This window comes from Medicago sativa, chromosome 1 (assembly GCF_051527215.1).
Source record: "Medicago sativa cultivar Bolivia chromosome 1, Bolivia_mono, whole genome shotgun sequence".
Classification (NCBI taxonomy): Eukaryota; Viridiplantae; Streptophyta; class Magnoliopsida; order Fabales; family Fabaceae; genus Medicago; species Medicago sativa.
Genome location: NC_140749.1, coordinates 86,444,719 through 86,470,184, shown reverse-complemented (window position 1 = coordinate 86,470,184; position 25,466 = coordinate 86,444,719). Strand labels below are relative to the sequence as shown.

At 30.7% G+C, this 25,466-nt stretch overlaps 2 protein-coding genes across 3 annotated transcripts; both read right to left on the bottom strand.

Moving 5' to 3' along the window:
* Positions 1–1,176: 1,176 nt before the first annotated feature.
* Positions 1,177–5,319, bottom strand: HMT3 (homocysteine S-methyltransferase 3). Of its 2 annotated transcripts, none has more exons than XM_085740121.1 (7): positions 5,145–5,319; positions 3,118–3,174; positions 2,806–3,032; positions 2,434–2,563; positions 2,142–2,345; positions 1,844–1,915; positions 1,177–1,468 (listed from the first exon to the last, which is right to left on the bottom strand). In XM_085740121.1, exons 1-7 carry the CDS (start codon positions 5,289–5,291, stop codon positions 1,448–1,450), a joined length of 858 nt encoding a protein of 285 aa, XP_085596247.1. In that variant the 5' UTR covers positions 5,292–5,319; the 3' UTR covers positions 1,177–1,447. The 2 variants fall into 2 exon arrangements, with proteins under 2 accessions (XP_085596247.1, XP_085596246.1); XM_085740120.1 differs by having other exon boundaries at positions 1,177–1,432.
* A 9,965-nt stretch (positions 5,320–15,284) lies between these two features.
* On the bottom strand, positions 15,285–19,029 carry LOC146958601 (serine/threonine-protein kinase 54-like). The gene is made up of 7 exons (XM_085740119.1): positions 19,001–19,029; positions 17,921–18,231; positions 17,144–17,265; positions 16,780–16,979; positions 16,518–16,692; positions 16,225–16,359; positions 15,285–15,687 (listed from the first exon to the last, which is right to left on the bottom strand). The coding sequence occupies exons 2-7, from the start codon at positions 18,228–18,230 to the stop codon at positions 15,481–15,483; spliced, it is 1,149 nt and encodes a 382-aa protein (XP_085596245.1). The 5' UTR covers position 18,231; positions 19,001–19,029; the 3' UTR covers positions 15,285–15,480.
* Positions 19,030–25,466: the final 6,437 nt, after the last annotated feature.

The following is a 25,466-nucleotide window of genomic DNA, read 5'->3' as shown; positions in this document are numbered from 1 at the left end:
ATCATCTTAGAATTTGAGTTAAATCTAATTCAATCTACTCACAAATTAACTCGTAGAGTGAGAAACTGTTTATAAACTTTTATTACATCAAATTACGTCCAATGTGGGATAAATATGAAAGATGGAGGTAATTGTGGAAATATGGGGTGGGTTAAGTAGGTGTGAGATAGCTATCTTGGGCCGTTCATTTTGTGCCAGTTTCTTAAAATAAATATATGATAGCTACTTTATACACCCCTGACGTTTCTATAAAATAAGTATACTTTCGGATGAAGAAAAAATAAATCATGTTTTTATCACGGAACAAAAAATGTTGAGCTTAACCAAGTTGCTTGGGCTCCGGTGGCAAGGAGCTCCTTCCAAGGACGTATCTGGGTAATACCGGGTTCGATTTCCAGAGGGAACAACGCTTAGCCAGTGCGCATGCTTCTATGCACGAGCCGGATTAGTCGCCCACCTTTGGTGGGTCGGAAACCGGTGCGAAAGTCTAAAAAAAAATTGTTGAGCTTGAACATCAAAACATTGACACTTGACATATTAGAGTGACATTTTTGGCCAACTTGATGATACTCAATTTCACATGAGTAGAAATCTCATCTGCACACTCATCGCATGCATGCTGTCCACTTATGCATTGCAGCATTCTTCAAGGCGTCTGTTCTGTTTGTTCCATTTATTTTAATTAATTTGGCCAAACAAAAATTCTCATTATGCAATTGAAATTTAATTACCTTAAATTTGCACTAAAACAAAAATATTTGTATAGTAAAAACATAATTTGAGGTAAAATAGGAACTTATGATTTTTTCTCTGTTACTAAACAGGTGCAAACATTTTCTGCGATACTGTATGTGACATTTATGTCATATGCAGGACTCTGATATTATGAGGCTTTACAAAAAAAAATGTCTCCAATTTCTCATTTTAAATGCCATCAATTTGTTTAGGAATTCATTCATTCATTTTTTTTCTGCTGCAACACTCTTATCCTTATCAGGTTTTGTTACTATCATTCAAAAGTTTGCACAAACAGAAACAGGTAAGGCAAGTAATTTATATATAGAAAATTAGAAATTAAAGATTGTTTGGCATATATCCAATTTGTATGGCTACCCATATCTTTGTGCAAAAATGAGTGCATGTCATGTATGAAAGTGGAATAGCCAAAACAAGACATAAAGCTAACCATTTCCTTTACATTATTGTGATCATTTGTTCCATTATTAATTATTACACACATAAGATAAACCATACTTCAACATCAATCAACAGTTTATATACATTTTCCATGAGGTTTTCCATATAATGCCTCGGTTATGCCTCTAATAGTTTTTGGAGTGGTCCTACAACAGCCACCAAAAAGGGAAGCCCCAGCGTAACGCCACTTTCCTATGTAAGGGACAAAATCTTCCTCTGCTTCCCCACTTGATTTCTTCATAAATTAACTTCATATCATCAATTTCATACACTAAACAAAAATGGAGTAGAAAAAACATGCAGTTACACGCATTAGTCGATCTCAATCATCAATTTGAGATCGGTTGACATATATTCCACCTTCGATAAATCATCATTAAATAATCATCGCTTTGATTTCAGACCAGACAGCTAAAGTAAGTAACTGCGTCTAGGCCAACTCCCACGTCTGATATGTACATGTTGACTTACTTTCAATTATATTAAGATTCATGTTTTTAGGTATGCTTTGCCGATTATTGAAGATAAATTTTGAGATTAATAACTTAGAAATGGAATGAGGTTTTATGCTGTAAATAAAACTGCTATCAGATTGAAATCGGATAAACTAGAACATGAGCTGAGAAAGAGAGAAACATGAACTCACCACCCATGTGTTGTTGTCAGCATTATAAGTCTCTCCACTGTTGGGATATACAAGTATTGGTTTACTTGTTGCCTGATATTTAAGAATTCAAGGAACAAGTATCAGCTTTATCACTATTTTTAGTTGAAAATTGTGCATATTGAACAAAAATGCTGATAGTATAATACCAAGAAACTATATGATTTGAATAACTAAAACTTGTATAAGAATGATTTACAAAGCTTAATCAGAATAGTAAAACAAATTAGCACATTTACTTTAATCGTGTAAAGAACATAAACTTGTATAATAGTCATACCTTTTTAATAGATGAAATCAAACCATGGATGAATCTAGGAGCAGTACAGTTAACTCCAACTGCGACAACTTGCGAACATGAATCAGCAATGGAAGCACATTCTAAGATAGAATCACCACTAGCCACTTTGTTTTCATCCTTGCAAGAAAAAGAAAACCATGCAGGAATTTCTATTCCTTCTTCCTCCAAAAGTTCAGCATAAGCCTATATATTTGATTGTAGGGAAAATTAATAGGCATGATCAAAATCAATGTGAAACTTGTACAAATTTGCAAAGGTAATTGGTAAGTACTTGTGCATCAAGCTTGTTTGGAATTGTTTCAAAGGCAATTAAGTCAGCGCCTGCGTCAACAAGAACTTTTACCCTTTCCCTGTGAAAATCTTTGAGTGTCTGGACAGTGACTGCATCACCATAGTCCCCTCTATCAAAAAACACACAATCAACATCATGATCCTTAATTTCATCATACTCGAAGTCGAAGACAAATGCATTTTTGGATTGAAAGTGAGTTTGACAGAATTAGAATAACACCACAATTTGTTGAAATTCTAAAGTGTAATTTTCGCCAAAAACACGTAGACACTAATGGTGCGACAAACTTATGTCCAATCTAAAATCACATTCTAATATATAGTTTTGGCATGGTTTGCTTAATTGACTCACGTATATTCAGAGCCATCAGCTAAATAGGCACCATAGCTTCCAACAGAAGCTGCAATTAAAATGGGACGGCTTCTATATCTTTCATCTCTGATGAAGTCAAATGAATCCTTAGTGCACCTATCATAATATATATCACGTGCCTCGCGTGCAAGCTCTACGCTTCTTCGAAGCAGAGCTTGACCTTCTTCCTTAGAGAACCCTTTAGCTTCAAAACCTTGAATTGTGGCCTGAATATAGATAGATAGATAGATAGTAACTGTAAATCAGTTGATTAAATTATATGTAGGGACATTAATAGTTTAGATGAATTACCTGATAAGATGATGTTAATATTATGTTAGCTCCTGAGTCAAGGTAATCAAGGTGAACCTGTTACATGGTGTCAAGCAATAAATCAACAAAACATCGGTGATTAATTAGATAAGTAGAAAATTACCAATTTATCTTGTAACTTATCAACTCTTCTATAATTATTATTTTGTTCTAAAGAGCGTAGTGGCAAAACGAAAATCTATTAAGCGTTGAAAGGTGAAAAGTTGAGGGCCCGCACCCTAACATATCAAATGTCTTTACGATTTTTATCATATGAATTATACTTTAAAAACTTCTATTTATCTTTTTTAACAAAAAATAAAAGCAATCAACTTATGCTTAAGATAAATTTTAAGATAAGATTATTTTAATAATAATAATAATAATGGAGTATAAAATTTAAGAGCCTAGCAATAATAACACAAAAATTATCAGTTAATTATATAAATGTTGGAAATGAAACTTCATATGAAAAATAATTACAATTTTTAAATTATATAAAATAGCACATTAACATTATTTTCTTGATTGTCCATTGAAATTCTTTAAAGTATACTCTAAAACTTCTTTATAAAAGAAGACCAATGAACTTAAAATCTTTCCCTTAGAGCATTTTGGTTATTTTTAAGAAGTTCACTTTGAACTTACATCATACTTTGGTTTTTTGGATTTTTTTTTATCAAAGTTAGATTAATTAATTTTTATAGATCTAACTAATCCCTTGTTTTAGTAGCCTTGTCTTATTTTAATCTTTATCCTCCAAACAAATTATGCTTGTATGAGCAATGTCGTCTGTTTCAAGTTTTGTAATAATTAATTAAACTAAATAGCTGCAAAATGCATTATAAAGTTAGATCATAGATGTGCAAATCTTGTACTCAATCCCTTTTCTTGTACAAATACCAAATGAACACTACAGCTTGTATGAGCAGTTCCGTCTGCTTTAAGTTGTTTTCATAGTCAATAAATAAACACAACTTGGATCGTATAGTATACATCCAAACACGTCAATCTCATCTAAGATAAGGTTCTTCTCCTAAGTTATACATTTTTGTTTTTTCTTTTTAGTTTCAAAAGTATATCAAAATCCGGAGAATTCTTTCATATCTTAAAGCTTTTGATGGATACTGATATCATCATTTCATTTTAAATGATTAAACATAAAAAAATTATATCGTGACATTAAGTGACTATAGTTTTCACCATAAACTTTCTCCTGAACCTTATTAAGACATTACACCTAGCACAGAGGACTCCATGAAGTACTGAGTACTGACACCTTGTCAACATAAAGTGCCACTTGTACATTTCGTTACTTGATTTATGTCCTTTTTTCGATTTGGACCTAACTATGACTCATTGGTACGTTCTACGTGATATGTATGACAAAGTTGTGTTGTCCATGATAAACGATAGAGTCCAAAAAATGATAAATGTTAGGTTATGATTATAAGTTAAACAAATTAAACGTAAAGTCATGCTAAACGATACTACTGTATTATTTTTGTTGTTAAAAAAATTAACAATGTTTTTTTTTTTTTGAGAGGAAAAAATTAACAATGTTAAATTAGACTCTGAGACTCTTATTGAATTAATTGCATGTATTTGCTACGGGCTATATAAAATAAAATAAAATGATAGTAACGTAAATATGAAGAAGAAGAAAATTTAAATTTTTTGTTGGGACTAATTACCAACTAATTCGAGTGACCAATCCACCGTTTACTAACAAAAGATCCAATTGAAGTTTGTTCTATATGTTAAAGACTTAGGATTTTAAGTTTAAGAAATTCACATTATTAATGATCTTGGAGCTTTTGTGCTTGCTAAATGTTTGTGGACTTCCCTGACTGTGTTTTATCTCTTGTATACTCCATCTTGTATATAGTGATTCTTGATTCATAATGAAATTCCTTGACTGTGTTTTAGAGATATTTTTGAAAAGAACTTATCTACTACTCTTATATGAATAAAAGTGCATTGAAACAAAAACAAGTAATTAAAGAAAAAGAAAAAGTTGTATGTACCCTTCGGACAAGATGTGGAGAAGTAAAGAGGCATTTGGCACTCCAAAGTGGGTCGTTGAGGTCTACTCCATGGCGTTCAAGCTCCGTGGCAAACCCACCATCTATGATTCCATACCCACCACACTTGTTCAGAAAATCTTTCATCATGTTGAGCTATGTGGCCTAATGTTTTCTTGTGTTATCATGTTGTATTAGCTTATTTATAGCATTAAATTCTATTTCGTAGATATGGGACTTTGTGAATTACCATTATGACCTTAACGTGCTTTTTGAATTTTTTATTCTATGAAAAAAAGTTAAGGTGATTTCGATATTGAGAATGCAAGTCTCAACACAAACGGGATCTTTATTCATAAGAAATTATTTGTGTTTCTATTACTCCATAAAGCAAGATTGTTTTGACCATGATAATTTTCAAGTTTCCCTTTCATAATTATCCAAATTTCGGTCTGATTCATCTTTGATTATTTTTCCATATAAAAAAATATAGTATAAAATCATTTTAAGAAATGTTATTTAGAAAACAGTTGTCACAAAATAAATAAATATATAAATAATATAATCAATACATTAAAAATAAAATAACTTTTATAATCTATAATAAAGACAACTTTTACTCAATTTATTCTAACTATTTAGGCAGGTTTTTAAAGTAAAATTACTAGTACCAATACACACCGAAAAAGGGTGAAAATGGGTCAAATAGTTGAATTGAATTTCAATGAATATGAACCTGGTCTAAAACAAATGAACCTGGTCTCGAATCTTTAATATATCCTCAGTCTTTTTTTTTATATAAATCACCCATAAAAAAATAAGTAAAGTTATATCATAAATATATAAAAAATGAATTAAAAAATATCCCAAAATTTATAAAGTAAAGAAACTATATCGAAAATTTGAAATCTAAATAAGCTCTTTCAACAAAATGAATTGCATTATATAAAAAATATTTAAAACTATTTTTTTAAAAAATCATCCCAAAACATTCTTTTCCAAAATAATTTTTTGAAAATTTAAAAGAATCACGATTGTTCAAATAATTTTTTTTTTGTAAACATTGTTCGAATAATTTAGCCACAATAAACGTGATTTTTTTTTGAAGGACAATAAACGTGACCTAGTTAGTATATTTGTAAGATCATATAATTGTTCAAGTAATTTTAATATTGTTAGACTAAACACCTTCACATTAGTTCAAATTTAGACCATTGATTATGTGTGTGAGTTTTAAATGATGTTTACAATTTTGTCTACAAACCATAAAAAAAAAAAATGTAAACTCGATAAAATTTAGCTGATCAAAATAAATAAATCACAAAAATGTATATGACTTGGATTGCTATGAATCAAGCTAAATTTCAAAATAAGAGTGTAACTTTTCAACGAACATGTTCTTCTATTGTATCTTATATGCATATATATGACTTGGAAATTTATCTAAGGGTACAATGTCTAGTTCAATCTCTAACTAAAATGTTGATGGGAACCTCGGCCCTTCTCCAACAATCATAGGCATTATTTGGTTTCCTCCTCCTTTCGGTTGGATCGATACTTTTATATTGTAGAAACTACTTAGGATTGGCAAGGATAAAAATTGGAACTTTGTCCGGCTAAAATGTGATTTTAGTTCCTTGGAGGATTCATAATCATGGGCCAATTGTTTACATCTTTGCTCTCATATGCATTTTCATATTTCTCACAATTTTAGAAAAGGAAATCATTTTGCGAACAAGTTAGCTAACTACAGTCTTGCTCATGTAGGTAATCAATGGTGAGATCATGTCTCTCATTTTATTTTTGGAGAGTTTTGTATAAACAGAATGATGTTGCCTTGTTATGGGTTCTCTTGATTTTCTTCCTTGGGCTTGGCCTAGTTTTCCCAAGCCTCATTTTTATTTTTATTTAATCAATTTTCTGTGGTGTTGCAGAGGATTGTGTTGTGATGTCTAAGGTTTGTGTTGTGATGTCTAAGGTTTGTGTTGTGATGTCTAAGGTGTCAACATAGTTAAGATGACAAATTATTGCATATGATGTTTTTGTACCACACTAGCCTATTATAAACAGCAACAACAACAATCAAGGCTTATCTCATTAAATGAGGTCGGCTAAATGGATCAAATTACGATATTGTGTTTTGTCATAAACCATATTTGTCATAAACCAGATTTGGAACAAGTTAGCTGCCAAAAATGAGTTTAGTTGTCAAAATTTAGTAAAAATAAAAATGATAAAAAGATATCAACTTGTTTCATAGATGTATTTCGAACATCCACGAAGAAAGTTTTGTTAAATTAGAAATTGTCAAGACAACGCAACACAATATGTTTTTTTATCTTACTTCTTTATATCTGGTCCTTATACAAAAATGGTTAACCTCCTGCGATTATTCTCCTGTAATTTTTAATTTTTAACCTATTAGTAACCGGAAAATGTAGAGTCTATTGTATGTGCACTATAGAGCATATCCAACTTTCTACATAATTTAATTATGGCTCTTTTTGATCGAAACACTTGTGATTATAATCTAGCAACCCGAACCAATAAATTTTGTTAAGACAGATCTATGCGCATGCATCAACCAAGTAGATTAATTCCTAAACCCTCACCATTATAAGAAAAACACAACTTTTTTTTTTGACAAAAGAAAAACACAACTTTTTAAATTTATTAAATAATTCATGTATATGATCAATATTATAGACTAGTTATATGAGTTATTTTTTATTTTTTTTTATTACAATTATATGAGTTATTCAATAAACCTAAGTGTTAATCTTCTAAGATTTAGATGGGCGGTAAATTTCTTTTAATAATTTTAACGATATTAAAGGCTCAAACTCGGATTTAAACTCGGAACTTTAATTAGTACCAATAACTTCGCTATTTGTTTTGTAAGAAAATAATACTCCCGAATCTATTTAGGTTGGTCTAGTGGTGTTAGCTTGACACCTTGGAGTGTGTTCCTCCTCAAGATTTCAGACTCGATTCTCCCCGATGCTAATTTTAGTGGTTAGTTTAGCTTCTTCAACAAACAAAAAAAAAACTCCCTCCAATCCTTGTTATAAGGAAAAATCTACTTTTCAAACGCATTGAATAACGGTTATATCTAATCAGTAATATAGACCAAATACATTAGTTATTCAATAAATTTAAAAGTGAATATTTTTCTTATGATAATGACGGAATAAAGTAATGTGCATACAAAATAATAAAAATATCATGCATATTTAACATAGAAAAATACCTAATAGTTAAACCACCGGAAACATCTAGTGAAAGGGATTGTTATAAGTCCACAAGTCCTAGCTTAACTGGTAAAATTGTCGAGATTGTTAGATTGGAAGTCATGATTATGGTTCAAACTCTGCCTCCTTCAGTTGTGTGTGAATTTTCAATGGCTATTGTCATTTTGTCTACCTAAAAAAAGTTTGCAATGAGAGATTAAGGAGATGATATGATTAAGAATGAAAAAATAGTGCAAACATTCTTTTTTCCGCAAACATGTTAAAGTTAAACTCTCAAATAGTATTATGCATATTTGATTACATGTAAACACTATACCATATCACGTAAGCCTAAAACATAGCATTACGGGACCATACCAACTTATTAAGAAAGTATGTTTGGACAAGATAATTGTTTCATGTAATGCAAAATTAGAGGGCAATAAATAAAATTATGTGAATTATATTGTTTTGATGATAAATTTGAAATTTTATTTGGAAAATTTTAAATACCACTTAAAACGCAAGAATTTAAAATTTATTATTTAGTTATACAACGTGAATCTCAAAAATTGGTTCTTATATGTTTTCAAAATTTACACATTAGATCCTATTTATTTTTTGAACTTTTTGTAAATTGAACCCTATATTTTTTTCATATTATATAAACCACTCTTTATTAACTTTAAAAATTTGAAAATTGGTCCCATCAATTTCTAAAAATTGCAAAATAATCCTTATAAATTATAAAAACAATTTTAACTTAGTCCCTATAATTTTTTAAAAATTGTAAATTGGTTTCAAAATTTTAAAAATCACTAAGTTAATTACTCTATCCAAACATAAAAGTGCAGAAATAAAGAGAATTCAATTTAAATTTTTATTTTTTAATTGTTTAAATTCTTTTTTTTTTTTTTGTAATTTTTAATTATCTCATCCAAACACACTCTAAACATGCATGAATATCTTCTAAAAGGGTATAAAAGTAAATGTAACAAAAGAAAGAAAAATAGAATTCGTAGAACCATGTATCTGGTCGCAGTAACGTCCTATAGAAGTCTATAAGAGAAACATTTAGGCAAGCAAAACCGTGCATATCTTTGCTGGACCAACTTCTATATGAAGTCTTTGGGATAAGACAACCATGCAGCCACGATTGTATTGCTTTTCAAAATTTTCTCCATCAAAGTGAATGAACCTCTCCACTAAAAGAGTCCACATCATTTCCATTATGCTACTAAAGCTAAAGGATGATGATTTGTCGGGGATATTATAAATGTATATCATGAAATGAATGGAGAATGACGGTTTTGTTTACTAGTACATGCTACTAGACTAGAATGTAACCAAACAAAGTTACTAAACTATAGGTATGCAATGGGGCAGAGGGGGAACGAGTTTTACTTTCACCGTTTCCATCTTCAACTCATATATATTCACATGTTACCATACTCATATCCAACGAGGATGAGAAATTAAATCTCATCTCCGTCTCCGACAGATTTGGGTATCTCTGTTTCATTTTCATTCTCGCAATGAATCCTTTTTTTTTAATAATTTTTTTTCCATTTCTGATGGATACATATATACATGTTACTCATCTTGTACCCGTATTTTAAAATCGAGAAAAATTCAAAATTATACTCAAACTCAGTCAAAGCATAAAAAACCCAATAACTTGGAGTGGATTCGGACGGATAACCGCAAGTACGGGTTTTGTCATGCTTCTATCGTGAAAAAATTGACATGAACCCTCGTCTTGATTTTCCAATGTGTGAGACTGTTATTTTTTTTTGACAAAGTGTGAGACTGTTATTATAGTTCATGAATCATGAATATATTGAAGTTATAAAATAGTCGTTTTTTAATAATTTGATGGAACAATGACTCCAACGTAGTTGTTTCCAATGAATAATATTAGCAAAAATGACTCCAAAATGGAATGGGGTGGAAAATTCAGAAAAAGGAAAAAATTGAGGAACCAAAAAACAAGATTTTTCCTTAAAAAAAACCAAGATTTTAAAATGAGGATCAAAATTTCATTTTTTAAAAATAATGAGATCGAACATGGATTTAATTTTTTTAGTCTCTACCTTTTACAAAAATATGGTGCTTTCTGTAAGTACTAAAAGTATATTGTTTTTAGAACTTTCTTGTCTACTATGAGATTTATGATTCAGTGGACATCAAAATGTCTAATTTTTTATATGGATTGAGTTGTCTTTCAAATGAGTGATTTCATAAATCAACTTAGGTTGTTTTCTTGCATGGAGTTATATCACCAACGTTTTCAACATCATGCTCATAATCCTTATGGTCATTTTATAGTTATCAATTAGTTTTACCATCAATTTAATCGAATACTTCAAATTCAATTCCAAGTTTATCCATTTTTTCAAAGGCAAAATGAAATCATTACTCAAATTAAATAGTGGATAAGGCACAAGAAATGTCATTATCAATTATCTTATCCACCATTTTTTGTTAAGCATTATTCTAATAAATTTGTACACCTCTCACGCTCTCTCTCTTTGCTTCTCTCCAAATGTACCTATCCAACATGCTTGTAAGGTTCATAGAAAAATTGTTTGTAGTTCAGAAATAAAAGTTAACAAAGATTATTTGATTGTAAAGTGTAACTTTAAATTTGAATAATTTATAGTTTATACTATATTCTCGACCATAGCGACAACACTATGTGCACTTATTAACCGGGACAAAATCTAACATATATTGGATCTTATTATTATTATTATTTTTTTTTTGTGGTGTAACATATATTGGATCTAGCATTGGATCTCTTTTTTTTTTTTTTGTGGTGTAACATTATATTGGATCTAGCACAATAGATTAGTCTCTCACATTTAATAAATTAATGTTCCAATTTTGACTTAACTATGCCAATACTTAGTACTTGTGTCTCAAACAAAATTACCTTGAGTGAAAGAACCAATTAACCAAAAAATTGCAAGTAGACCAGTCTCCAGTCCTCTCCCTCCAACTAAAATTTCTATGGTAGAAGGAGACATATGGATAACAACAACAAATATTCCTTAAAAAAAAAACAACAAATATGTTATTTTTTTTGAATAACATATAGTATGCTTATCTTTTTGAAAGCATAATTATATGATAACAACAACATATAGTATGTTCCCTAAAAAAAACATACAGTATGTTATTTTCATAAAAAAACATGTAGTATGTTATTTTCGTATTGTTAAAACCATAAAGAATTTATGAAAGCATAATTTTTTTTGTGGTGGCCGGGGTTCGAACCCCGAACCTTGCATATTTTATGCATTGTCCCTACCAACTGAGCTAAGCTCACGAGGACTTATGAAAGCATAATTATGTGAATGATTGAATATTCAAAATTTAATTACATTTTAATTCTTTATGGTCTGGGTAGCCCCAAATCTATATTATACATATAAAGAAATATGTTATTTTGGATTGACTTTTTCTCCTTCTAATTATAGCATTAAACAAATTTGATTATAAGAATGTTATTTTGTTGGTGTCATTCAAAAAGATTAGAATTTATATTATATTTGTTATATTGCCGGTATCATTGAAAATGACAAATATAGTTTGTTGGCTTAATAGCAGTTTTAGCCACCTAACTTTCTCAAAGTTGCGATTTTGGCCTCCTAAGAAAAAAACTACAAAATTGCCCCTAAGGTTTGCAACTGTGGCAGTTTTGTCCCCCAAGGCCAATTTTGACTTGGTCTACGCTGACGTGGCACCCTAAGTGAGGTGCCACGTGTTATTTTTTTAATTTAAAATTGGCATTGGAGGGCCAAAACTGCTACAGTTGCAATACTTATGGGGCAGTTTTGTAGTTTTTTTTCTTAGGGGACCGAAATCGCAACTTCGTGAAAGTTAGGGGGCGAAAACTGCTATTAAGCCTAGTTTGTTACAATATGAAACTGCAAAATATCTATACTTATACTTTAAATCAAAATCAAAATAATTTTAATCAAAATTTCATATTTTAAGAGGGAAAAAAAAAGATTTCATAAAAATTATTGTCCATAATCTATACGCATTAACGTAATAAAAGAACAAACATATATGAGCACGGAGTGCCCGTCTAAACACTGGTATTTTTATTAAGAAAATAATATTATAACTTGACATCATAGAAAAATATGATTAAACACTGGTATCTATTAAGAAAATAATATTATAACTTGACATCATAGAAAAATATGATTGAATGTCCAGTTTTAAACTTTTTTAATACTTCAGTGCAAAGTTTGCGCATATTTGACATATGGGTCTTGTTAACCAGTGCTCCCGGGGCACTGGTTAAGGAGTCCAAAATGGAAATTTTAAATCAAAAAAAATACTTTTTAAACTTTTGATGCAATGATTGCACAACTTTCAAAGCAGAATACTACTATATTTGACTCCTTAACCAGTACTCCGGGGGCACTGGTTAACATTTCCCTTGACATATATATCAAGCCAAAAATCATTACTGGGTCTCGCTTTATAGGCCCCCAAATTGCTCAACTTATAGCAATGTATGTTTTCTTAGATGTTTTCTTGCATACAAGCCTAACAAAATTTCCTTAAAAAAAAAAGCCTAACAAAATTAGGGATGGCAATTGGACCCAGGCCCTATGGGTACCCGCAAAAAATACCCACAATGGGTAGGGTAAAACCCCGCATTTATGGATTTGGGCACGGGTCCGGGTAATACCCACAAATTTAAATGGGTATGGGCACAGGTAAGGGTACTATACTGCCCAGACCCGCAACCCCGCATATACATATCTATATAAATATCATAAATAATTTATTTATTTTTGGTGTATAATTAATTTATTTATTTAGCTCTTTAAGCCTAAACCTAAACTTAAACCAAAAAACTGCTTAATACAATAACAACTTCATCATGCCGGTGTACAAATTTTTAGGGATATTTTGGATGTTTTTTATTTGACTAAATATTATGATTTGTACTATTTTATGAGTTAATTTTAAAAAATTTGGATTGTAGTTTTATTTCATTTGTGATGTTTTTATTGTCTTTTCATAGTTAAAGTGCGGGTAATGGGTGCGGGTATGGGCACTTAGGTACCCATAGGGTACGGGGAAGGGGACTAAAGTTGTTGCCCACGAGGGTATGGGCACGGGTACGAGTATTTTTTACAAATGCAGATATGAGGAAGGACACTGTAGTACCCTACCTATAGGGTACCCATTGCCATCCCTAAACAAAATATAATTTCCGATATGTGTTTTCGTTGATTCTTATGCAATTTAGGGGTCTCATCGGTGATTTTTAAAACTAGGGTTGTACATGGGGTGGTCTACCACATATCTCATCAAACGATACTCCAGCCCATTTTTCTTTAAAAAAAAAAAAAAAAACAAAAGAACAAAAAGAGTCAGCATGACTTAATTTGAATTGAGCCGTCTTCAAGTCAGTAAAATTAAAAATTGCATCCACATATTTAACTATTTGTTAGTATTTTCTTTCCTAATATATTAATACTTTATTTGATTTTTCAAACTTTAAACAAAAAAAATGTTTCAAAATAATAAAATGTCAATGTAGATAACACATTCAATAACCTTTCCTTCAAAAAAAAAATTATACAGTGGCTACTTGACTAGTATAGTAATTGTGAAAGGAATGATAGTATTTTGGAGGAATAATTTGGAGAATTATGGCTTTAACTTCTCTGACTGGTGTGGATGGGGTTGATAAGTGCCTGTGACCTAATGGAAGATTCAGTTTCCTCCTCATGTCATTGTGCAATCTTCATAATGAGAATAGTGATATAGGATGGAATCGGATTTGGAGGTTGGAGGTGCAAGAGAGAGTGAAACACTTTATTTGGTTGATCCCTCATGATAGATTGATTGATGACAAATGAGAGAAAGGCTACGATGAAAATAGGAGATCCCTATTGCATGCCCACCAGCTTTGGTTGTGTGGTTGAATGTGGTAAAGATTGAATATTGGCTACAATTTTTCTCCTTGAGTTTAGAGCAGTTGATTAATTTGAATTTATTTATCACTTGGGGATCAATTTGAAACATCGATCCTTGGCCGGAGATGTCGGACATTGCATGTCATGCGCTTTAGGAGATGGCGGTATACAAGTAATCATAATCATGAATTGTCTCGACCAAGACACGCATGGAGGGAAGTGATGAAAATGATGGATAAAGTTCACTTGAAGAACACTAAAGTGAGAGAGATTAGATGACCACCTCCTCCAGGATAGGTTAGGACTAACGCTGATGGGGCGAGTAAAGAAGGTAGGCGAGTGGGATGTGGTGGTTTGATTAGAGGATCAGATGGTCAATGGTGTGGTGGTTTCTCTTAATTCATAGGAAGATGTCGTGCTTACATGGCTGAGCTATCGGGTGTGTTCCAAGGTTTAAAATTAACCTAAAGCAAAGGATATAAGATTGAGTTGCTCTTAGATGCAAAGGTGGTAGCTGAAAATATTCTTGATCCTAATACAGTGTCGACAGATTGGTGGAGGCTAGTGCAACATATTCGTCGGATACTTCAAACAGATTGTGAAGTTAAGAGTGTGTCATGTGTACCGTGAAGCTTATGGTTGTGCAGATGCCTTGACTAATATGGAATGTGATCAAGATCCATACATGGTTTTCTATGAGCAAGAGCAAGTCAGCAACAACATCCCCTGTTGATATAGCATTCATCCACATTCTGTTCAAAAAAACAATTGCTCCTCTTATCTTTTTGATTTGCACGTTTCTATTTCTAAAATTGATAGATTGTACCATAGCACACATCCAATCTCTCAAACAACACAACAAGAGATATCAATGCTCGTGAATCATGATTCATGAATGCATTGACGCCACATTGAGTATCCCAGAAATCAATGACTCACAATACCAGCAAGCAACTCAATACTAGTTCAATATCTTCAATATCTAATATAAAATATATATGAAGTCAACCAGTAAATTGACAAGCAAGCCAATAAATTACAGTTGAAAGCATCAACATACCTCCGATATATCCATAGACAACAACTCCGATATTTCTATAGACGACAATGACTTACTTAATGTACATAATAATACTCATTAAAAACTGAGTATGACTATTATGGACCACGAGCAGGTTTAAAACAAAAACAAAATGGAGTTTGATCTTCTCTTATCATTCCGCCTCCTTTGCTTGTATCAATTTTTTCCAACATTTCCACCACATGTTTCATTTCTGGACGCTTTTCTGGATTCTTGTCCCAGCATCTTTTCATTATACTTGCTAATGCACTTGGACAGCATCTAGGAATCTCTGGTCTCAAATTCTGAGCAAGAATGAAAGAAAAGTTGATTATAATAAATAGGAAATGTAGAATGATGTATGAAACTTAATATAAAGTATTTCAAGAGAAAATGTCTATGGATGAAAATAATATTAAAAGATGACGGCGTTACAGGGAGCAAATTTATGAATTACTTTGATAACTCTGGTCTCTTGTGAATTAATTTGATACTTACTTAATAAGAGTAAATTTAGTTCAAAATACTTAATATTTATGGTCATATGATGACAGCCTAAAGAGTTTACTGTGTGATATATAGGAACCAATAAATGGCTAAGCCTATGTTTGTTTAGTGGTACAATTGTAGTAGATGCACGTTTGTACAGAAGCCACAATTCTTAGCGTATGTTTTTTCAGGGTGGATTGGCTTTAGAACTCACGAAATTCATGTCAGACGCCAATCCAAACGCGTAATAAATCATGCCAAGTTGAGACAAGCTAATGAAAAATTCAAAATGCTCATATGAAAAGAATATGAGGGTAGATAGAAAGAGTTCATGGTTCATTGTATAAACTGACCTTATCAGCAACAGCAGCAGACGCATCAGCAAAGCTTAGATTCATGTAAGGCATGTCACAGCAATAAATTTCCCACAAGCAGATGCCAAAGCTGTAGACATCACAGCTTCTGTTGTAAGGCCTACCATTTATAACCTGCACATAGTTTAACGCCAAGATTAAAGCAAATTATTGAAATAGAGTTCCAATTTCTTAGTCACGTGAGTGATAATCATAAAATATAACACTTTTATAATCAGCCATCGCATTGAACCGCATAATATCTAGAGCGAATTTCAAAGCAGAATTAATACCTCCGGTGCCATATACCCAACGGTTCCAGTACTACCAGTCATTTCACTTGGATTTACCGCTTCAACCCTAGCAACTCCAAAATCAGCTATTTTCAAATTCAGATTCTCGTCTAGCAACATATTATCAGTTTTTACATCGCGGTGAACAATTTTCTGCGAATGTAGATAACTAAGACTGCAATGGGAAACAAATAAACTTGGTTTGAGAGGAAAAATACATTTATATATCAATAATTGTAAAGGTAAATACAATGTGACACACCCTCTTGCGAGGTCCAAAGCCAACTGAATCACAACCCTGTATGCAAGTTTTGACCGCCTATTTTTCATTAAGAATTGTTTCAATGTCCCACCATGAACAAACTCAACAATAACGCAGCACGCCTTGGAAGGAAGGGGATTTTGACCACCAGCATCTGAAGGAATCTTAAGATTTGAAGTCCCCATTGAAGCTCCAATAAACTGTTGGAGGAATGATATGAACAATTACAAAACTACGCTTTTAAAAAATAAAAATCCTATAGTTCCACATCATAAAGGAAATGAGAAAAATAAGCATACAAAATTTTCTAAGTAGTAATCGTGAATTTAAATAAATGAGAGTGTGAAGGATATTAAGTTTGTACTTTTGTGACATTTGAATGATCAAGTTTTTGCCACACAGTAACCTCCTGCCGAAATGATGCTCGTAAAGCAGCAGTTTCAGCAGCAGTGGCAACACCATCCTCACCCCAGTCCAACACTTTCACTAGAAAATTGAACATAACAATTCAGTGAGAAATCTAAAAACAAAAAAATATTCAAGAGCAAGACTATGACTTGAGTTTTTTTTTTATGCAAACAGTATAACTAAATTGGAAATTTAACTTGTATTGTAGCTTTAAATTGTAACCTGAAGCCGCAATGTAAAGATTTTATAGGCCTTTACAACTGCAATTACGGTCGCATTGGCCGCATTTATTTGTCGGTATATGCAATATTAATGATTGCAACATAATGCGACAACGATTGCAATTTAAAACTTAGATTCGATGCTGAAACAACAAACCTTGAGAGAGTAAAATACCTTATACTATCTAATCACATTGAATAGGATTGTAACAATACCGCGACAACGATCACAATTTAAATCCTAGATTCGATGCTGAAAGAGCAAAATTTGAGAGAATAGTACAATACCTTATACTATCTACTCACATTGAATAGGATTGTAACATAACCGCGACAACAAACACAACTTAAAACCTAGATTCGAGGCTGAAAGAACAAATCTAGAGAGACTATGATACCTTATAGTTATACTATCTAATTACATTGAACAGCATACTTTTATTTCTGTCATATGTTTTAAACACAAAAACAAGCAACCAGAATACGAATGCAAATTGTTAAAGTACACGTACCAGCAACATCTTGGTTGTCATAAGTTCCCCTGTAGACAGTGCCATAAGCCCCATTTGCAACAACATATCGTATTTCCAATTTAGCCAAATCAATCTCCCACTCTTCTTTAGGCCTACTAGCCTCAATACTTCTAGAAAAAACCCTGCTCATGTGCCTTTCTAGATCAGCATCCAAGTTCTTCAGATCAATTCTATCAGCTCTGAAAATCATATCTTTACTGCTTAGATTTCCACTACGGGTAATCCTTGAGCTTGCTCCACCTTCCGACCCCGTCTTAGGGGTACCAAGATCCCCAGATCTTGATTGCATCCTAAACACCCAAATTCAACAACCTCAAATCCCAGAACAATTTTCCACAACTAGTACATTAATAAAATAAGAAAATCACAATTTTTCGTTTCAGCATCACAATTCTTATTGAAGAAAAACAAAGTATATATATTAATAAACAACATTTCAAATCACATTAACAGTTGTGTGTTAATCTGATTCGTTATAAAATAAGAAAAACTGCACTCAAATACAAACTATGCAGCCACAATTGCGATCGCAAAGACATCAAAGTAACATTGATGCCGTGTTTAACTGATCATTTTTTAAAACCTGGCTTATAATAATAAGGCCAACAAAAACCAAATCGTCAATCTACATAGTTTGCACCTAAAAATTTCTCCTCCCATTCCACCTATTACATATTAACCATTATTATCATATTATGATAAAAAAAAAAAAACAATTTTTGATCGAAAAAATAAAACCAAATCAATGAAAAAAAAGGACCAATTTAGACAATCATATGAACAATAGCTCACACACGAAAAAAAAAAAAAAAAAGAAACAACTTTTAAACGGGATCAATTTCAAAAACGTTGATAAAAGCTGCATGCAAGCGAGAAAAAACACACATGAAACCCTAACCCTAATATAAACACTTATCAACAAAAAGTTTGATATAATAATCACTTCAAACGATCAGGAAAAAAATCACAATCTAGTGGAAAATAATGATAATATAACAATAATAAGATCAACAACAACGACAATGAAGCAACGTATGAAGAGAGAGAAAAGATGTAAACCTAGAGAGAGGAGTGAATGTTGAAGGATGAGGATGGCAGAGAAGAAAAGTCGGTGCTACGATTAGGATGAACCACAGAGAAATGAAATGTGAGAGAAGCGCGGGGGTATCCCTTTGAATAAGGAAAGTGAGAGTAAAAGAAGTTTACTTTCAAGATTGCAAACTTTGTTTTTCAGTCTATATATATTTACTATTCATTTATTTGTTTTGCTTTTCATATACGCTTCATCTTCTTTTTTGACAAATGGTTTATCTTTATGTAAAATATCCCAACAACATATTTTGTTGGAGACTTGTTTGTCCTCGTGAGCTTAGCTCGCTTCAATTTTTGAGTGTATGTTTGTTTTTTTGACGTTGAGGATATGTTTGTTAGTGTTAAGATAAAATTGATTTTGACATTTAATAGTTAAATAATTTAGAGATTATTTTATGATCGTGTATGTTTTCTATATTTAATTTTCAACTAATTTTTTTTTTATAAACTTTGACCAAAAATATTTTTTTATATATATATATTTTGACCAAAAATAAATAAATGAACCTAGACCCGAAACGAATTCTTCCTCTAGTGTATAATGTGCTAAGTTAAATTTAAATTCAAATAATATTTTTTTAAAGGAAAATTCAAATAATTATTACCCTCAAACATAAATACATCTATTCTCTAATTATGAAACTTAATGTCTACTAAAAATGTAATCTTACCCTTCTTAATTTTTTGACATGTCATCAAAATTATATCCTTTTGTGTCTTTTGCTTCAATCTCTTTTCTCTCTTAAAAATAAATTAAAACAAACTCACTCAATAAAACACACTAATCTTTTTTCAAAGAACAAACAAACTTAATTTTAATCTCAACCAAAATAAATCTATTATCTAATTGTGAAACTTAATGTCTGTCAAAAATACAATCTTATCCCTTCTTAATTTTTTGATACGTCATCAAAATTATATCATTTTGTGTTTTTTGCTTCAACCTCCCCCTACTTTTTCTCTCTTCAAAATATGGTTGAAACAATTATCGTTGATACTAACAAAAGGCTAAAAATATATTTTCACTAAGAAAAAAACATTCAATTATATCCGATTGATGATCACAAAATAACATAACTTCAAGAAAGTTACAAAATATTTATTACAACGCATATACCTACTTTTCAAAAAATTACACATTTTCAATATTGCTTCTTTTCTAAAAATAATTTTCCTTTTTCTTTCTTTATCTTTTTTTTAGTCCAAAGAAAAATTATATTAAATAATAAAAATAGATAAAGAGACTGGGGGCATTAGACCTGACTCAAGTATAACTCAAAATAGGGATACAACATAATAAATCAGACCAAGTGGATCGACCCTAATCTATCCTAATTTTTTTTACTAATCAAAATAGGAAACCCGTGTACGGGCGCGAAACCAGTTTACAAAAAAATTGAAAAGTGAACACTTGCGAAGAACAATTAATGGATTGATTGTCAACACGTTGCAAAATCCAAGTGCGAACAACTTCCTGAACAAATCAACAAGCATAAAAGTTCTTTCGTGCTTGAAGAACTAGAGTGTAGGCAAACAAAACACCTTGAAATTTGCAGATCTCGACATATTTAAAAACAACATAGAATCAAAGAAGTCAGGCCACCATATCATATTATAAAATAATATTTTTTATTGTTGTAGATTATTAATTATTATAACTTTTAAAAATAAAATAAAACTATAAAAAACACTGAAAAAATGATAAATGAGTCACTAAATAATACAGTTGTATAATTCATACACGGGTCTCATAACGACATCTTTATCAATAATTAAATCATTATTATTTTTAATATTTTTACATATTTTTAGTTTATCACTTCATAATATTTAATAACAACTATTTCAATAATTTTATCATGGGCAAACTACTCTTAAAAAAAATCGTGGGCAAATTACACTAACCTCTCCTAAGGTCTTCTTAAATAACACAAACACCCGCTCTATTTTTTAACTAAGTACTAATTTCTTTTATTTTTTATCAAATTGACAAGCACTTCCCTTATAATATAACACAGTTTAAACTTTTGTTAATTTCATTTTTTATAAATTAACTTCTTCGTACGAGTATGAACTCACTTAATTTTCGACCAATTTTTCTTTTCATTTTTCACTTATTGTTCCTCAGTCAAGTGGTTTAATTTTTAAAACTCTAATATAATAAAAAGAATATATCGAAGATTATTTCCTTTTCATTGATCAACCACAATGTCAATCCACCAAAATTCTTCTCATTTCTATATTCTCTTTTGATTTCTTCTGTAATTGCCGACTTTTGATTCTATTTGGTGGTAAAAACAAATGTTATTGTTTCTCCATTGAGAGAAAAAAACCTCATTTATCTTAATTGTGAAAAGAGAACACAGATACAAACAACACTAAATAACTGAAATTAAATAGTGTATTTACAAAGTTATTGAAATGGATAAAATGAGGGGAGATTGATGTGTTTGGAAAACTTGAAGGGGTGATTGTGTTATTTAGAAAAATTTCAAGGGAAGTCAATGTAATTTGCGCTTTTATCATTAATGTCGCCTTTGTTTTTTCTTATTTTCTCAATTCATATAACATTTCAATGCGCTTTGAAGCATAACCCCCACTTTGAATTAGCCCGTGCTTAGCACGGGTTTGTTGCTAGTTTTTGCTAAAAAAATAAGTATCTAGGCAAAACAACCCACACAAAATATTTTAACTTAAATGCATTTTTGATCCATTTATTTTAAAAATACTAGCGAAAAGACGGCCACTCACGTGCCCGTTTTGCCACTCTTTTTATTAGGTTAAAGTTTGAAAATTATGAACGGTGTTTTTTTATGAAATTTTGATTAAGAGTAAAAATATAAATGTTTGTTGCTTTTAAGTTATAACAAATCAAACTAATCATGATTATCTTATTTTAATGACACCAATAATATAACAAAAATATATAATCTAAATTCTTTTTTTTAATGACACCAACAACAATTTTATTATAGAAAAAGTTGTTTAAAGGTATAATTGGAATGATAAAAAAAAGTAAGTATAAATATACTCATCTAGTTTGTTACACTTTTTAGATGATAAACGAAAAAACAAAAAAATATACATTCATATCGTGTTTGTTACATTTGTTTTAATATTTAAATTTATTCTTATCTATTTGTTACATGTGTTATTTGTACTTAAAATTGAGGGTATTTTTGGAAAGAAAAATCAAACCAAAAAGTGCTAAAGGGGATAATTTTCTTTAGGGGAATGTTAACTAGTGCCCCGGGGCACTAGTTAAGGACTTTAAATGGTAACTTTTTATGAAAGTTTGTGTAATAAAGTGCATTGGAAATTGAAAACTTTGACATTTTTAAAGAGTGTCTCGGGGTCACTCGTTAACAAGACCCTTTTCTTTATATATAGTATAAACTATTTGTTACATGTGTTATTTGTATTGAAAATTAAGGGTATTTTTGGAAGGAAAAATCAGACCAAAAAATATTAAAAGAGGTATATATAGTATAGATATATGTATGAAATTCTGGTCTCATTATTTTAAAAATGTTTTTTATCCCTCGGTTTTAATTTTTCTAAGTATTAGTCTCCCACCCTCGTTTTAGGGTCAATTTTGACGAGGTGGTGGAATCTAGGTGGACAAAATTGATATTTATGACGTAATTAAATCATTTTATTCAATAATTATCATATTTTAAAATAATTTAATTATTAAAATAACACATTAAATTAAAAATGTTATGGAAAATGATATTCAATTCAAAAAGTGATAAAAATATTTTAATTGTTACAAAAAGTGATAAAAATATTTTAATTGTTACTTTCTAAAAACATTTTCATTAAAATAATATATTAAATTGAAGATAAGTTGAAAAATATTAAAAACTTACTTTATGAGATATTTTAATAATTAAAATAATATATAAACTATTTAAATAATATTTAAATATTAAAAACTATATTTAACTATTTTAATGATTAAAATAACATAATAATTGAATGCTTTTGTCAAACATTTAATTTTCAAAATATTTTAATTTTACATTAAAGTAGGATTTAATTTTTAAATAATAATAACTTAAAGTAGAGTAAAATCTTAATTAAGTATTATAAAATTAAAATATATTATAAAATTAATATTATTATTATTATTATTATTCTTATTTTGAAATAATAAAATTATTATTATTGAATAAAACAAATTAATAATGACTTAAATATTAAAGTTATCCACCAACGCATTTTCACATCATCTGTGACAAGGCCACATCACCAAAATCGACCCAAATATGGGGTGGGGAACCAAAACTCAAGAAAAATTGAAATGATGGAACCAAAAAACTGATTTTAAAATGGAAAGACCGAAATTTCACTTCTCTAAAATTAGGGGGATCAAAAGTGCATCCAAGTCATTTTTTTTTTTTTGTGCGAGCTAGATACCTCTTAGTTTAAAAAAAAAGTATATCGAATGTCAATAAGGCTTAGCTCAACTGAGAATGTTGATGACTTTAGGCTAAACACATTTAGTCAGGTTCAAACCCAAAACCTTCCTATTGTGAATGTGAGTTTCAAATGGTATTTGTCACTTCGTCTGAAGAAATTTTTTTAGATAATAGATATATCATGCTGCAATATAATTAATATATTGATCCAACTTCACGTCCATTACTTTTTTCAGTCAGTGTTATAAACAAATACATTTTTTTTTTCAAGTTCATTAAATAATTGAGGTATCTAGTCTATGTTATAAATCATTGATAATTTACATCCGTTGGCACAATAAAAAGAATGGAAAACAAACATAGATTTCACCATGTAATTTTTAATTACTCATATTTTACCCTCACCATGTTAATAAGATATGCAAATAAATTGTTTTTCTATATTTATGTCATAGCAAATTGTTTTTTATTTGCAAAATGACAATTAAGCGAAGATTATGAGTTTAACCGAGGTTTTTTTTTTAAAGGGTAAAATGAAATATACTATCAACACAAAATGTTGATCCTAGCACAAGGTGTGACCAGGAAAAACATAAAAGTTTGTACAGTATTTACAACCGAGTTTAACCGAGGTTAATTATGAAATTTTGTTGGATATTTTTTTTTTTATAGTAGTAGCTACAGTAGACATCAAGGAGATGGTAGTGATACGGTTGGACCAAAGAAGATTGTTTGTTGGATGATATCCACTGGGTAGAGGGATTGAGCTTTACGTCGTCCATCGGGGTCTGCCGCGAGTCCATCTTCATCGGAGGGGGTGTTGTACATACACGTGTCGGGTAAGTTAGTGAAGAGTTCAAGAGAAAGTATGGCTAAAATAAGGGTACAAAGTGTGATACTCGACCCAAAACTAAGCATGAATATATATAGTGGATAAATATGGTTTTGGTTGTCAAGCCTTCACGTGAAAAATTGTCCCTAAGGGGACAGGTGTGACCATCTGGGTGGTCATGTGGCTTTAAATCCAAATTGGACATCAGTACATCACGATTTGTTGGTACAGACTATAATAGTGAAATTTAGGATGTGTCCATTATATATATAATGTCACCTGTTTTCTGATCTCGAGTCAGCTGAGCCTTAGGCTAGTCCGGAACAGATAGAAATTCATTATTCTTCGTGGTGAACACCATCATCCATTGTCGATCACCTTCGCCTTACCAAATCGCGTCCCAATTCGTATCAAGATCAGGAAAATGAATTTGAACACATTACGTTGGGACTGAAAACAATTTTCTACTCGAAGTCAAACAAACACAACAATATTACAAACGACGTAATAAACTTTTGCATATTTTCACCTCACACAACCAACTCTACTTTTTTGTATTTTTGAACGGACCACCAACTTTTTTTTGAAGAAACCAACTCTATACTTAAAACACATGCATAACTCAGTTACTAAATTTTGAAAATATATATACGCAAAGTTAAATTATTTCCTCGCATCATTCTCATTTTCAACTTTCAAGAAACAATAAAAACAACCCTCTAAATTAAAAATTCAAAACAAACAACTATAAACGCCATTAAAAATGCCAAGAAAATCACACTTCCTCTTACCAGCACAAAAAATATTGAGCATATATATCCATAAGTTATATCAATTATTAAAAGCTAAATTCATAGAGGACCAACATATAAATTAAAGGGAAAGCAAAAATAATACTACATTACCTTCTTTCCATGTTTGATAAATATGATTGCCTAGAAGAATATTTGGTAAGAAACTTCTTATTATAATGTAACACCCTGGTTTCTATTTTACATTAAGAAATAAGTGAAGAGATATTTGTTACCACATGTGCATAGAATCAATTGTATTTTAGACCTTTTGGATCTTTAGAATTAGAAATTATTAAAATGGAATTAAATCATGTATGAGTGACCCAAAAATAGTGAAAATTCACTTTGGTGTCCCTCACATATGCAAGCAAGATAGCTCGCAT

Bases quoted from the DNA above. Each gene is read 5' to 3' on its own strand.
- HMT3 (XM_085740120.1), bottom strand. From the start codon at position 5,291: ATGATGAAAGATTTTCTGAACAAGTGTGGTGGGTATGGAATCATAGAT. The intron at 2,346-2,433 runs GTACTTACCAAT...TCAAATATATAG, and splicing joins CAAACAAGCTTGATGCACAA to GCTTATGCTGAACTTTTGGA. The intron at 1,916-2,141 runs GTATGACTATTA...CTTAAATATCAG, and splicing joins TGATTTCATCTATTAAAAAG to GCAACAAGTAAACCAATACT.
- LOC146958601 (XM_085740119.1), bottom strand. From the start codon at position 18,230: ATGCAATCAAGATCTGGGGATCTTGGTACCCCTAAGACGGGGTCGGAA. The intron at 17,266-17,920 runs GTACGTGTACTT...TCAATTTTCTAG, and splicing joins TGACAACCAAGATGTTGCTG to TGAAAGTGTTGGACTGGGGT. The intron at 16,360-16,517 runs GTATTAATTCTG...AACTATGTGCAG, and splicing joins TTGGGTATATGGCACCGGAG to GTTATAAATGGTAGGCCTTA.